At 37.0% G+C, this 16,329-nt stretch overlaps 1 protein-coding gene across 1 annotated transcript in view; it reads left to right on the top strand.

Annotated features, from left to right (window-relative positions):
- Positions 1–8,268: 8,268 nt before the first annotated feature.
- ASZ1 (ankyrin repeat, SAM and basic leucine zipper domain containing 1) overlaps positions 8,269–16,329 on the top strand; it is a gene marked incomplete at both ends in the record, with an annotated part of 54,795 nt that continues 46,734 nt past the window's right edge. The window contains 4 exons of the mRNA XM_080818843.1: positions 8,269–8,373; positions 8,788–8,887; positions 11,021–11,143; positions 13,668–13,779. Coding sequence (XP_080674969.1) covers positions 8,269–8,373; positions 8,788–8,887; positions 11,021–11,143; positions 13,668–13,779 — 440 coding nt within the window. The remainder of the gene's footprint in view (positions 8,374–8,787; positions 8,888–11,020; positions 11,144–13,667; positions 13,780–16,329) is intronic.

Below are 16,329 nucleotides of genomic sequence, written 5' to 3'. Positions count from 1 at the left end.
ATACAAAATTGAAAACAATTATTTCAGGAAACTGATAATTTAGTCATGAACCTCTATGTAACTCTCTACTTAACACCCCATTTTAGGGTTGATTAGCACTCTATATTATGAAGTACAAAGTGATACTCTTGATTTCAATAGACACCCACACCTACACACACACACACACACACACACACACACACATTCCTGCTTTTCCACCCATTTTCTGTGATTATGCTCATTTTTCCCATTTCTCCATTCAATCATCACTCACTCGATATTTCAGGACTAAATTTGGAGACCAATCCTGACCCCATCTTTCTTTTTCAGCTCACTTTCCATCTCCCTGCTGCATCCACAAAACCCAGTATCTAACATTAGGCCACCTAAAAAGATAACTGTTCTAGATCCAGCTTCCCATATCCTTCTACAATCATTTTCAAACCTGGGCTACATATCAGAATATTTGAAGAAATAAACATGACACAAACAAACATTTTCATTAACCATTACTTCTTTGTATTATATTGGTTAATGCTTTTTTATCCTTTCTTGATGATTATTTTCTTCTTTGTTTAAGGATGTGTTTTGTTCTTAGATCTAACCATATTCCTTAAGGAAGAAAACAGATCCAGATGAAGATCCATTCCTGTTTTAATAGCTTAACTTAAGCATTCTGGTTCTTTTACATTTTCCTACTGGATATAGATAACTGCTCTGGATCCAGCCCCTGACATCTTTTTTCCACAACCTTTTCCCTCCCTGGCAACATATTAAAATCACCAGAAGGGCCTTAAGAAATACCAACTCCTGGACCCTATTCCCAGAGATTCTTATATAATTGGTTTAGATCGGGTCTGGCCAGAATCACCTCCAGAGGATTCTAACGTACAGGTAGGGTTAAGGACTTAAAATGTTATAACAAACTCGTAACTGGTATTCCTGATTCAATTCTTGTCCTCCTACTTACTTTTCTCCTTGTAGCCAGAATAACATTTTAAAACGGAAAATCAAAGGGCAGCTGAGTGGCTCAGTCAGTTAAGCTTCTGACTCTTTGTTTTGGTTCAGGTCATGATCTCAAGGGTCATGGAAGATTGAGCCCCACATCAGGCTCTGAGCTCAGTGAGGGGTCTGCTTGAAAAGATTCTCTCTCTCCCTCTGCCCCTCCCTCGGCTTGCTCTCTCTAAGTAAATAAATAAATCTTTTTTAAAAATGGAAAATATTAAAAAAAAAAAAAGAAAGAAAATCAGGGGTGCCTTTGTGGTTCAGTTAGTTAAGCAGCTGCCTTTGGCTCAGGTCATGATTGCAGGGTCCTAGGATCGAGCCCAGCATCAGGCTCCCTGCTCAGCAGAGAGCCTGCTTCTCCCTCTCCCTCTGCCTGCCGCTCTGCTTGTGCTCTCTCTCTGTCAAATAAATAAGTTTTTAAAAAAATGAAAATCAAATCTTTGTAACTTCCTATCACACTAAGAAGAACAGTTCATAGAGGTCTTCCCTGAAATCTCATTTTTAAACTTCCAATTGCTCCTGTTACTCTCTATCTCCTTCACCTGGTTAATTTTTCTTCATAGAACTTATAATTTCTTAATATTTATTTATATATCTGTTTGTTTCTCTTACTACACTCTAAACATTTGGAAATTAAGGATTTAGCCTGTCTTCCTCGCAACTTCATCCTCTATGCCTAGAAAATATAGTATTTATGGAATCACTTAATAGCATATAATAATTTTTAAATACTGCCTATCTCTCCCCTTGATTGTCTTGTGAATTTTAATAATGAAACGTGAATTTTAATAATGAAAAAAATGTATTTACCATTTTTATGCCTCCAAAATTACCCTTAAAAGAGGCAGTTAACCTAACTGGGTCACAGACAGAATTAAGAATTAGGGATCCCAACACGTATCACCATATCACAGGATTAAGAATTAGGGATACCACACATCTCACCATAGAAAGTAAGCAAGAATTATTTTAAAAATGTGGTTAACATTAAATTTAAAACAAGTTCCTCACAAAATACAGCATCATCATGTGTAATGGTATAAAGAATTGTATTAGCTAATCATCACTCATGTCTGAGTCAAAGCTTAAAAGTTAAACAACAAACAAACTAAAAATGCCCAGGAACTAAGGAGAATCTAAATTTGAGTAACTTTTGTTTCTCGGATCCAGCTGGTTTCTTGCCCTCTTTGTTTTACCAGCCTCCTGTCATCATTGAACCAAGCAGAACACTGCAGTCATTAACAATGTGAGTAGGTGGCTTTCTGACCCACTCCAGGAAGTCACCCTGGGGGAATTCCCAAATCACTTCAGACAAAACTAAATCACTGATTTCTTATCTGTCCAGGAATGAAGCCTGTGATTAACCTGTAAATGAGTCAACATTTATTCTGAGTCTGATTTATTAGTCAGATGAAATCAGCTTGGGAAAGGAGCACTACAGTGTGAAAGTGAAAACCCATGGCCAAAATGTGTAACCCCTCAAGGTGGGAGTGCTGCTGTGGGCATCACTTTCCCACTCTGAAGCTAGAGAGCCTAGTGTGAATTCTGATCATCCCACTTAGCAGCTGCATGATCTTGGGGGGCTTATATAAACTTTCTGCACTCCAGTTTCCTCAACTGTAAAACAGACATAGTGTATAACGTGTCTTTAAAATAACACATAAAATAATACATACTTCGGGGCACCTGGGTGGCTCAGTGGGTTAAAATAACACATACCTCAAAAAGTTACAGTGAGGATTATGCAAATTAAGGGCTATAAAATGTTTAGATGAGTGTCAGGGCACAGGGAAGTGCTACATCAGTATTAGATAGTAATTAATAACTAAAAGCATGCAGAAGTGCTACATCAGTATTAGATAGTAATTAATAACTGAAAGCATGCAGAGCTGTTTCCTGAGTTAAGGTTCCCAGTCCTGCCAGGTAGATGACCTTGAGAAGACGACTTTGCCTCTCTGTGCCTCCATTTCCCCTTCTGTAAAACTGAGATAGTATGTACCCCAATAGGGCTGTGACTTTGTATAAGTAAAGCCCTTAGAACAGTGATTGACATAAAGGAAGTACAATAAAATGAATTTATTATCACTATTGTTATTATTGCTATATCTTTAGGCTACAATCCAGTGTAAGATTTTTGAGACATTGATTTCTTCCTAGTCTTCTGCTTCTAAGATTATTACTTCTCAGTCTCCTTTGTTACTTTCTTTTCTTTGGTGACTTCCCAAAAGAACAGTCATTCTCTAAGAATATATTCCTGGTCCTTTGATCATCTCATCCTATCCCTTCTGTAACAATACCATCGCTCTAATATGTCCATTATCACCTCTTAGGAAGATGATTTCTAAGGCTGAATTGATAGCGTAGGCCTCTCTAGGGAGCTCCTGACCTTATCTGGACATGGATATTCCTCAGGCATTTCAGACTTTCTCTGTGCAGAACAAAACTTATCTGTTTCCACAAAACATTTTCTTCTTCCTGATTTCTTACCACATCAGCTTTGACTTCTCTCTCCCCCTCATCTTTCATACACAGTCCCTGAATACTGTTGATTCCAATTCATGAAAAATTTTGAATGCATCCTCTCCTCTCCATTTTTCCTGTCCTTCTCCAGTTCACAATTATAGTAACCTTCTTTTTCTTTTTAAATATTTATTTATTTTAGAGAGAGAGCGCATGTGCAAGAAGGGGGAGCAGAGGGAGAGGGAGACGAATCTCACACAGACTCTACACTGAGCATGGAGCCTAAAACAGGGCTCAATCCCACAACCCTGAGATCATGACCTGAGCCAAAGCCAAGAGCTGGATGCTTAACCAACTGCCACCCAGATGTCCTACAATTACAGTAATCTTCCAATGGATCCTGCCACCTTCTGAAACAACCTTCTGAAATCAATACCACACATTATTCAACATAAAAAGGTAACAAAGTGTAGAACATGCCACAATATAGATTTGGAAAACATTATGCTAAATGATATGTATAGTGTACTGGATTAAATAGTGCCCCCCACAAATTAATGGCCAATTGGAACCTGTGAATGTGATCTTATTTGGAAATAGAAACTTTGCAGATAGAGGTAATCAAGTTAAGAGGAATTAGAGAGAGCCCTAAATCCAATATGACTTATAAGGAGAAAATTTAGACAACACAGACATGCAGAGACATAGACATATGGAGGAGAATGCCATGTAAATATAAAGACAGAGATTAAAGTGCATCTTGGAGTCAAGGAAGACCAAAGACTGCCAGCAGGCAACCACCAGTAGTTTTGTTTTTTTTTTTTAAGATTTTATTTATTTATTTGACATACAGAGATCACAAGTAGGCAGAGAGGCAGGCAGAGAGAGAGAAAGGGAAGCAGGCTCCCTGCTGAGCAGAGAGCCCGATGTGGGGCTTGATCCCAGGACCCTGGTCATGACCTGAGCTGAAGGTAGAGGCTTTAACCCACTGAGCCACCCAGGCGCCCCAACCACCAGTAGTTATGAGGATGTGAGGAAGGATCATCGTCTAGAATCATCACAGAAAGCATGGTGATGGTGACACCTTGATTTCAGACTTCTAGCCTCTAGAATGGTGAGAAAATAAATTTCTGTTGTTATAACCCACCTAGTTTATGGTAATTTGTTATTGTAGTTCTAGGAAACTAATATATATGGTGTGTGTGTGTATATATATATATATATGCATATATATATATACACACACACACCTATATATATATATGGTATATATATACATTTTGTTTATCCACTCATGAGTTGATGGACATTTGAGTTGTTTCCACTTTTTGGCCAACAGGAATAATGTACTATGAACATTTGTGTTCATGATCCATTTTGAGTTAATTTTAATAGAAAACATGAAGGTTAGATAGGTTCTTTTTTTTTTTTTTTTAACTTATGGATATTCAGTTGATCCAGCATCATCTGTTGAAGATGTTAAGGAAGAACCTTAACTGGATTGTTCTTGCACCTTGGTAAAAAATCACTTGGTCTTACTTGTGTGGGTCTATTTCTAGCTTCTCTGTTCTGTTCCATCGATCTATGTGTCTATTCCTTCTTCAATACTACACAGTCCTGATTACTGTACCTACACAGTAAGACTTAAAATCAAGTTGAGAAATTCCCCCTACTTTATTCCTCTTTCTCAGAATTGTTTTAGCTATCTAGTTCCTTTGCCTTTCCAAATAATTCTGGAATTATCTTATCTATTGTCATGGTCTATTTGGGCTGTTGTAACATAATACCACAGATTGGATAACTTATAAAGAAGAGAAATTTATTTCTCACCATTTTGGAGGCTGGGAAGTCCAAAATTAAGGTGATGACAGATGCAATGTCTGGTAAGAGCTCACTTCTAGGTTCATAGGGCATCTTGTTGTGTCTTCACATGGTGGGAAGGGCAAGGGAACTCCTGGGGTCTCAAAATTTTATAAAGGCACTAATCCCATTAATGAAATTCTGCCCTCATGACCCAATTATCTCCCAAAGTCCCCACCTTCAAATACCATCATTTTGGGGATTAGGTTTCAACATATGAATTTTAGGGGAAAGGAAACACAAACACTCAATCTAAAGAATGTATATTTACAAAAAAAATCTTTCTTTTAATAATCAACATGTGTATTGATTATTATTTGTAATCAATATGTATACACAATAACAATATGGGTATAATTCCCAAATTTACATCTCTAAGACCAGTCTTTCTCCTGAGCTCCATACTTGAATATCTAACTACCCACATGACAGCTACACTTCAGTGTTTCATTTTGAACACATTAATTTTGAGATGCTCATTTCATCTTCAAGTTTATTCTCTGTCTGGTCTTCCCCTATCTTAGTAAATGGTACCACTAATTAGCCAAATGCTCAGACTAAAAACCTTCTTTACCAAAGAGTGTGTCTTCAAATACACACACACACACACACACCAGGATGTCTTCCATTAGTTGAAGAATATATTTTTTTAAGATTTTATTTATTTATTTGACACAGAGAGAGAGATAACAAGTAGGCAGAGAAACAGGCAGAGAAAAGGGGGAAAGCAGGCTCCCTGCTGAGCAGAAATCCTGATGTGGGGCTCAGTCCCAGGACCCTGAGATCTTGACCTGAGCCCAAGGCAGAGGCTTAACCCACTGAGCCACCCAGGTGCCCCTAGCTGAAAAATATTTAATGTTATACTGTTCTTAAAAAGTAAAATCCAAACTAATTACTTAAATTCCATAAGGTCCTCTTGATACATACCCCTTCCTTCATGATGGTCCAACCTCATGCCTCCTTTCTGGTCGAAGGGGGGCAATGATGAAGATAAAGTAAGGAAGGTGCCTAGATACAAAATAAAAGAATTGCAAGGTCCTTCCTGAAGGAAGTGCTTCCTTAAATTTTGCTTATGATGCAAAACAGTATGGTTGCTTTTGACACCACCAGCTTAAAGAAGTCTGACCTGTCCACCTTAGTCTCAGGCCTGGGTGCAAGTTTTTTCCTGCCTTCAAGCCTTGGTACTAGCCATTTCCTCTGCCAGGAAAGCTCTGCTTTCTCACTTTTTATGGCTGGCTCCTTGTCATTCAGAATTCTACTCAGATCTAACTACTTTATCTAAAATAGTAACAATAATAGTAGCAGCTAAAATTTATTTACGTCTTACATTGAGACTAACCTTGTGCCAAGCCCATTACTTTATTTACTTTATTCAAACAATGCTATATGGCAGGTACATTTTACAGATTAGGAAAGTGAAACAGAAGAAAGAGGCTAAATTGCTAGAGGGCACACAGCTGATGGCAGTAATTGGTTTGGATGGGAAACTTAAGTGGTGTGATTCCAGAAACCCAGCACATTTATCTCCTTTGTGGCACCTCTAATTTGCAATAACCTTATTTATTTGCTTACTTGCTTATTGTCTTTCCTGGTTAAAATGTGAGCTCCTTGAGGCAGCTTGGTTTATTTTTGATGTTGTCTCCCCAAACCTAATTGTGCCTGGTTGTACACAACGATTCATAACATTTATTGAAGAAATGCACTTAGAAAACACAAGGTGGGGCCGAAAATAACAAACTACTTAAAATACTTATTTATGAAAGTATCTGAAGGAAATAATTTCAAAATCTTACATTGGAGGTTCTCTAAGGAAAAAAAAAAAGTACTACAAAAACTTTCAAAGAATGGTGTACGTCTCTTTTCCTTCTAAATCATCTTGGGGGGTGGGGGTGGCTCAGGTCATGATCCCAGGGTCCTGGTATGGAGCCGGCATGGGGTTCCCTGATCCACCCGGAGCCGCTTCTCCCTCTGCCTGCTGCTCCCCCTGCTTGGGCTCCCTCTTTCTCTTTCTCTCTCTGTCGAATAAAATTTTTTAAAACAATCATCTCAAGGGACACAAACGTGCATTATTCCTTGATGGATCTACTTTTCTGTGGCAAAGATAATTAATGTGTTACCGTTTCATCCAGAAGTTAGATGCAGAAAAGCCAGTTTGAGGTAGGGCGGCTTTCACCTGGAGCTGTTTGTATTATTTACTTGCTCTCTGAATGTTTAAATGATTTCTTCTTCCTAGCACTTTGATCCACTTTCTCCCCAACTCCCCCTTTGTTGACTGACTTTTTCCTTTAGGGCATCCATAGTGTCTAGCTGGGAAAGTGTTTTGATGGTTTTAAGTTTCCAAATCTAAGCTGAGATATGAGGTCACATGAAAATTAAAGGAAGAATTCTTCCTTTGGGATGGTATTTTCTGCTGGCCCCCTTGTCAGCTCCCATTTGTCTGACCGCTTTTTGAATGCAAGGCTACCGCTCCTATCTGTATTCTGACCAAGAGTTGCCCCTTTCCCAGGGGTCGCATGTTTGACAGGCTTTCCGAGCGAGCAGATGAAGGAGTTGAGGAGAAAGCCTAGTCTTACTTGCCATTTTAATACCCATTATGCTCCAACGAAAGTACGGCATTCCTTGAAGAGCAAAAACTTCATCAAACAAACAATCTAAAAAGAATGAGTAAGTCCCTGAAAGGAACCGGAAGCACTCACCAGAAGCATGACCAGAGGCATGGCGCCCAACCCCTTCCAGCGGCTTCGATTCTAAAGACCCTACCATGTTACGCAGGGTTGCACTGCCCTAGGCCACAGGGAGGGTAGGTGAGGTCCGTTACGCATGCCCACGCGCCTGCGCCTCAGGTCCCAAGGCCTCGGTACTCGCACACGTTCCTTCCCGCGCAACCGTGTGTGTGCTACCCCAGTGCGCAGGCGCCAGGGGAGTGGGCGGTGCTGTTTTATTAGAGAGAGGTTGGCGGGCATGGCGACGGGTACAGTACGCGGGCTGGCAGTGGCCGGTGGAGGAGAGAGTAGCGAGAGCGAGGATGACGGCTGGGAGATTGGTTATCTCGACCGAGCGGTTCAGGTAGACCAGGAGGCCTTTTTTTTTTTTTCTTTTTTTTGTTTTACCGCACCTGGATCAGCAGCCCCCTGGCCTGACCTCGTGAAACTTCTTGCTTTCCTGTGTTTCCCTAGACTTCTAGACTCCCAACAAACCCTGAGTTTTTCTGTTTCCTATTGTGCTTTCCCCACCAAATGTGCTTCTTTAGGTCGTGGATGTAGCGCTTCGCTTGGGTTTGGACCCATAGCATTACCCATTCCCTTTGAAGATAATTTTAGACATGAATTCCTTATGAGATTTGTATGTTGCACTCCCCCCCCACACCCCCCCAAAAGATGATGGACCTGAAGTCAATCATTGTTTTCTGATGGAGTGGAAATGGAAATATGTATAACAGTTGTGTGTGTGTGTGTGTTTTTTAACTTTCTCCTTTTTTAGAAATTAAAAGGGCCATTACTCCCTGAAGAAAAGAATGAAACATTTAAAAAAGCATTGACCACAGGAGATATTTCATTGGTCGAGGAGCTCCTAGATTCTGGTGAGAGATAAAAATAGTTTCAACCTAACACCGTAATCTACATTTCTGAGGGTCCCTTATTTTAAAGGGTTTGGGTTGCTTTTCTAGTGAAAGCACAATGAATGTTAATGTATCCAGTATTCTATATACCTTACTTGGATCTGAGTTCTCTTTGCCTTACTTTCTTCTTCTACTCTCAAATTTGGAATGCCACCCTGTTGCTTCCATCAGTTCTACCTCCTTCAAGAAGCCTGTTCTGGGCACCTGGGTGGCTCTGCCTTCCACTCAGGTCAGGATTCCAGGGTCCTGGGATCGATCCCCACATCGGGCTCTCTGCTCAGTGGGGAGCTTGCTTCCTCCTCTCTCTCTCTGCCTGCCTTTCTGCCTACTTGTGATCTCTGTCAAATAAATAAAATCTTTAAAAAAAAAAAAAAAGAAGCCTGTTCTGATGAATCCTACCCCACTCCAGTAATTCTTACACATTTTTCTCAGCATTTGCTGTCTATAATATTACTACGTTTCTCCAGAATTGTTTCTAGTTACGTATATTTTGGCTATGTTCTTTCCTTGTACTGGGTGTCTGTGTAATGGGGCCTGAGGTAGGAATCACAATATGTGGATACCTGTTCCAGCTTTATTGCCTATTCATTGTAGTTTCTTGGGAAAGCCATTTAAACTTCCAGAGCATCATTTTCTTTATGTAGAATGTCATAATTCTTTCCAGGGTCCTGTAACATTTTTCTGTGATCAAATTAAATATTAATTTTTTGGAATTATCTGGATGTAGGAGTATGTGTTGTTGATAATAATGATTGAAATTATCCAAAGGCGTAACAGGCATTTACTATCTCCTCGTAAATCAAAAACATTCACACAGAATAGATAAATGAAATTGTATATAGCAAAATGTTTTTCTTTTATGCTAGAGACATTGCATGGTTTATTGCAAAAAGGAATCATTTTGGAGACAGTACAGTTCTGGGTTTGATTACTAACCCTGCCACCTGATGGCTCTGTAATCTTGACCCAAGTTACCAAACCTTCCTACACTTTAATTTCCTCCTTTTTAAAATGGGGATGCATAATATCAAAATGTTTGGGGGTGTATTAAAATGAAAGAATACGTAAAGATCTAAAACATACAGACATTATGTAAATATTAGCTGTTGTAACAAAAAAAGGTTCTGTGTGACTTTGTGGACAATGGAACTTGAGTTTGTAATTGAAGAATGAAATGAAATAAAATTTGAATAATTGAAACAGGCTTAATACCTAATATGAACACATGCAGGAGTGTGCATAGTGCTGGATGGGATGGAATAGTTAAAAATTTGTTTTGGAAAAGAGAATTTACCATGGGGCTTGAGTTTGTAGTAGGACTAAGTGCAGTGAAATGATGAGTTTCCTGACAGATTAGGACTTGAAAAGACCTACTGGTAAAGAAGATATTTAGTCATGCCTTTAAAAATTTTTTAATTACAAACATTTTAAAAATTCATTTTCAAAGGCCAATAGTAAATATATAGCTGAAGTAGAAAGATACCTTTGTTCCCACTTTCTCCCCCACTATCTTACTTCTACAGGTAACTCTAAATTTAGCGTTTCCTAGGTTACTTCCAGATGTTATTATTTCACACTTTAAAAAAATATTTTGTTTTTTGCCTTCCAAAGTTATTCTTGGTTTTGATACATATTTCTGCACCAGTTGAGAAGTTTGATAAAAAAAGAAAGTCCCTTTGAGTCAGTCACTTCTAACAGGTCAAGGATGTCTCCAGTCTTTCTGTTAATATGTTCAGTTTTCTTTAAATTACTAAATATTTCAGATATTCTAAAAGATAGAGCAGTTTCTCTCCTTACCCCTGGAGATACCACTCTGTTGTACTTGGTATTTATCATTCCTATGCATGTCCTTCTATTTTTATTAGGTATGTGTATATGTACCCCCAAACCATATAGTGTACCTGAATGTTTTTGAGCTACAATCATTTACTGTGTGGATCCTTTTAAACCTAGGCCATTATTACCAAGAAATTCCTTTTTGTTATACATTACATGGTATATGTTACTATCCACAGTGTTTTAAGCATATGAAATTGACAGTAATTTTTGTTTTGGTGGGAAAGGCTGTTAAAAACTTGCATTTTGTCTTGACAGGCATTAGTGTAGATTCCAGCTTTCGGTATGGATGGACTCCTCTTATGTATGCTGCTAGTGTTTCCAATGTAGAGCTGGTTCGGGTCCTTTTGGACAGAGGTGCTAATTCAAGCTTTGATAAAGGTAAGGTGTTTTAAACATTTAAAATATGTGAGTATTTACTTTGTAGGTATCTCTGTTTAGAAGCCTAATTATAATCTGTTTGGGGGTTTATATGTTCACTTTAAAATAAATCTTTGTCCTTAAAAAAAGAAAAAGGTAAGATGTTGAGTTAGCCCAGCTGATTATGTTTACTGTGATTTCCTTGATTCCCAAGCAGCTATTGTGCAAAATGAAAAAAATTAAAGCTGTTTAAAAAACAAACCTTGCTATTAGTTATATTATGTAATTAAGATACAAAATCAAATTAAAAATCATAGTCTCTCTTTTGGAAAAATTCTCTTTCCAAGAAGGTAGATTCCATTTATATTATCTTAATAACTGCTTATGTTTTTATATACCTTTAATTTTCTATGCTAGAGGGTTTGGTTATTTTTTAAAGGAAAAATGCACTGAAAGAAAACGAAAAGCTAATAATTTTGTCAAAAATTACTTGAAAATCAGTCTTTAGAATTTAAAACTCAACTCTGAATTATATCACTTAAGGTTGTTTCAAAGATAGTTTATTAAATCCATATGTTTCTTTGTTATTAGATAATTTCTACTCCATACTGTTTTGGATGCTTTCAAAAAAATAAGAGTATATGTGCAAATCCCATTTAATTATTATATTGAATTATTGCTTATTTTTAATGTTTTTCCAATAGGCAGTTAAATTCATTTCATAATTCAGATATTGATTTCACTTTAGAATTAATTTTTACATTTACTTTGTACCTACATTAGATGTTTGTAAAAATATTTCTAGTCTGTTTTCTCATCTATGTATATTATATAACTTCCCATCTTTTCAATAGTTTTTCATGTTTAATCTGGTTCTGTGATAGGTTTTTCTTATTATTATGTCATTTTAAAATATTACCCAATTAAAACTGGACTTAGGAATGAGATTTCTGAAAGTATATAAAATATTCTCAAAAAAATTAATAGTTTTCTTAACTATAGAGAACAAATTGATGGTTACCAGAGGAGAGATGGATATGGGAATGGGTGAAATAGGGGAAGGGGATTAAGGAGTGCACTTGTGATAAGCACTGAGTATTGTATGGAAGTGTTAAATCACTATATTGTACACCTGAAACTAATATAGCACTGTATGTTAACCAGCTGGAATTTAAGTAAAAACTTTAAAAAAATGAAGTTTTCTTTCTCTGATTTTTGTAATCAGAGGAATACTTACAGTTATAAAAGTTTATATTGTTCTCAGCATGTTGACATAAATTCTTTTATGTATTCAACATTAGCCTCATCAGGTAAAGAGGGCAGCTTCCTATCTATAAACTAGATCTACTGAGATATTAAAGTATCACTGGAGTCACAGTTTATCAGTAGCAGAACTGGGATTAGAATCTGTATATTTGATTAGTATTAAATCACTGATGTAAACCATAGCTGCCATGACCTACTTTGAATTCCCCAATTCTTATCTTGAAAAGTGTTTTTATTTTTTTTAATCTGTGATTTCTTCTGGTGCCATAGGGACCAAGGGGAGAAGTTTTTAGGAAACAGGGTGAGCTCAGAGAGACCCAGTAGAAAAGGACCAAAAAGAAACCAGTGGATATGGCAGTTAAGTCATTTTCAGTAGGATGGTTTGGATAAAAACCAAAATTTCACTGAGATGTAAAATGAGTGAGAAATAAAGAAGTAAAATCAGAGAATATCAATTATTGTTTTTCTTTTTTTAAACATTCCTTTTTTTTTAATTTCCTTTTTTTTTTTTTAAGATTTTATTTATGTATCTTAGAGAGAGAGCACAAGCAGGAGAGCAGGAGAGGGAGAAGCAAGCTCCCCACTGAGCAGGGAGTCCAATGCGGGGCTCTATCCCAGGGCCCTGGGATCATGACCTGAGCCTAAGGCAGATGCTTGACTGAGCCACCCTGACACTCATCAGTTATTGTTTTTCAACCACAAGTTCAGCAAAGCAAATTTTAATCAACCAAAGGCTATTCAACTCCAGGCAGTATCTCTACACAGCATTCATGTTCTTACCACTTTCCTATTTTCCTAAAGGAAAGGGAGAGGTGCCTGGGTGGCTCAGTCGCTAAGCGTCTGCCTTGGTCTCAGGTCATGATCCCAGGGTCCTGGGATCGAGCCCCACATCAGGCTCCCTGCTCAGAGGGAAGACTGCTTCTCCCTCTCCCACTCACCCTGCTTGTGTTCCTGCTCTTGCTTCTCTCTCTCTGTCAAATAAATAAATAAAATCTTAAAAAAAAAAAAAGGAAGGGGAACAAAGAAGGAAAATTAAGAAATGAATTATAGATATATAAACATGTTTTGGATATACAGATACATTTTGGAGATTCAGGCAGTTCATCCCTAATCTCATTTTTTGGTGAAGGAAGACAAATGTATCTACCAAGAGTAAGAGATTTAGGAATAGGATATAAAATTTTGAGAGTACAGTAAATATTTAGAATCTTTTGAATGAAAAAAGAAGTCAGCTTCACTTCTTAATGTTTGTGGGTGGTTTCCTCACTTTTCACTACAGATAAGCAGACTATTTTGATAACTGCATGTTCTGCACGTGGCTCAGAGGAACAGATCTTAAAGTGTGTAGAGCTACTGCTTTCAAGAAATGCTGATCCAAATGTTGCTTGTAGGTAAGAACCTTATTATCTATGAAAAACAATGGATATTTTTCTTTGATTATCAGCCCATTAAACATTTGATACCATGATTTTTTAAAAAATCATAAACAATGTGTTTACTTGGCCATATAGTTGAGGAATGAAAATAGGTCATAAGGTCATGGTTCCAACTTTATAAGAGTATCAGAGGAAGGGCATATCACGAAAATAGTCTCTCAACTTTTAATTTTTAGAGGAATGTTCTAATTTGAAATGAGAGGGAAAGGAAGACAAACTATCATTTCTTATGAATCATACACTCAAAAGAATGATTAAGATATAATAGTAAAACCTCTTAGTGTTCTCTTTGTATAACATTTACCTGCTAAACAATTCTACACAAATACTAAGAATTCCAAAATAATATATTGAAAGGTTTTCATTTTCCTAAGACTTTTCCAATTATGTTGTATCATATAGGTAATAGTGTCTAGATGCATAGAAAATGTTGGATCTGTTGAAATGTCAGTAATTTAAAAAATGAATCAGCTTAAAATTTCTGTTACTGACTTCTTAATCTGGCTCTGTCTTCTGTTTTATGTAATCTCTTTCTATTTTATTTAATCTTCAAAACTAATAGAGTAGGAAATAGGCTATCCAACTGAAATATGTCTAGTGTGAATAGAGTTATTATTCATAATTCATTAAAATAATAATGCTCTAATGCCTGATATATAGAAATAACTATACTTGACTTTAGAAGGTTTTTCCCCCTAATTTAGTTTAATTTCTATGGCAGCTGGCTAGACAGCAGGTGTCTGTTTGGTCTCCCAAATTCCAAGTAATATCTGGAAACATTTTTGATTGTCACGCCTGGGAGATTCTGCTGGCTTAGAGTACACTACTGGCTTAATGGGTGGAGGCTAGGGATGTTGCTAAACATCCACAGTACATAGGACAGCCTCGCAAAACAGAAGTACCCATCCCAAATATCATAGTGCCTGGGTTGAGAAACTAGTGTGAGAAAAGTAAAGACTTACAGAGTGGATAATCAGTATTTAACAATTAGATTTTTTAAAAATCTGGAGAGACTACCTGCAAATTTTTAGCAAATCAATTCACAGGAACTTTTATTATATGTCATATGGTATAATCCCTAGTTAGGTATCTAACTTTTGGATTTGGCTGTACTTGGAATTGGGAACTCCAGGACATATAGCTGAAGTAAGCCTTGATGGGTACTATAATTTTAATTTTTACCTTCAGAAATTGCTTATGATAAGATTTGCCATTCTGGGTTCAATGGGAAATTGCTTTTTGCTGGTGCTCTTTTTGTTTTTTTTAATTGCTTCTGTACTGTATTACAGAAAGCAAAATCTTTACCCTTCTAATTACTTATGTTGTAAGCACACTGAAAGAAAAGTCAAACAAGCCATTGTCATAGGTTCTGGACTATTCTGCTTCCATAAGAACTAGAAGATATCTTCTAGATATACAGAGTATATTTAGGGGAAAAAAACTTAATCCATTTGAATTAAAATAATATAAGGGGGGGCACCTGGGTGGCTCAGTGGGTTAAAGCCTCTGCCTTCGGCTCAGGTCATGATCTCAGGGTCCTGAGATCGAGCCCTGCATCGGTCTCTCTGCTCAGTGGGAAGCCTGCTTCCTCCTCTCTCTCTGCCTGCCTCTCTGCCTACTTGTGATCTCTGTCTGTCAAATAAATAAATAAAATCTTTAAAAAAAAAAATAAAAAGAATAAAATAATATAAGGTTAGCATCTCAAGCTAAAGCTATAAGGCAGCCATATAATTTCAAAACTGAAAACCCTAGAAAAGCTGATGAATCTGAAAGAACATAAATTTGAAATGATATGTGCTCAACTAAAATAAAAAGAACTTTACAGCAATCTGTATCTAAATAACAAATGTGAGAAATATCTGAAAAGCTATTCAGCTGTTTTTAAGCTCAAAGCATAAAGTAGTATAATAATTAAACTGTGTTTTCTTGTAGAAAATGAACATCTTGATAGAGCTGAAAAGAATAACTCATGGGAAATCGTGCTTTTAGGCTGCAAATTTTATAAGAAGGATAGCATTACTGGACAGATGGGAATAGCCTGGTGTCAATGTAAAAAGGAAAAAAATTTCAGGACCTAGGGAGAGTGCAGTAAGACTTGATGGGAATTTCATAGATAATTCATTAGCAACAACAAAAATCAAAACCTGTTAGAAGACTGGGAATTTTAGTTTGAATCCTTTTTCTCTCTCCTCTTTTCTTTTTTGAAAAATTTTTTATGGTATTAAAGTATATGTAACATAAAACTTGACATTTTAACCATTTTCGGTGTATTTTTCTACTGTAAATTTGTGCCAGGCACCTGAAGTTTGCAGTCTTTGAGCATTGCTCACTTTTCTGGCCTGAATCTGAGTTAAGCTAAATAGAGACCAGCAGCTTGTATCTGTTCCTGAAGAACACCTGTGACTATCTGCTTCTTTGTTTTACCTACTGAGTTGTTTTTTGGGAAATCATGTTTGATGTTTGTTGCTGTTTGTTTTGCTAAAGCAGCAAACATGTTTACATAAG

This window comes from Martes martes (genome assembly GCF_963455335.1).
Source record: "Martes martes genome assembly, chromosome: 11".
Taxonomy (NCBI): Eukaryota; Metazoa; Chordata; class Mammalia; order Carnivora; family Mustelidae; genus Martes; species Martes martes.
Note: the sequence above shows the minus strand (reverse complement) of the source record. Positions and strands in the feature narration are given on the sequence as shown.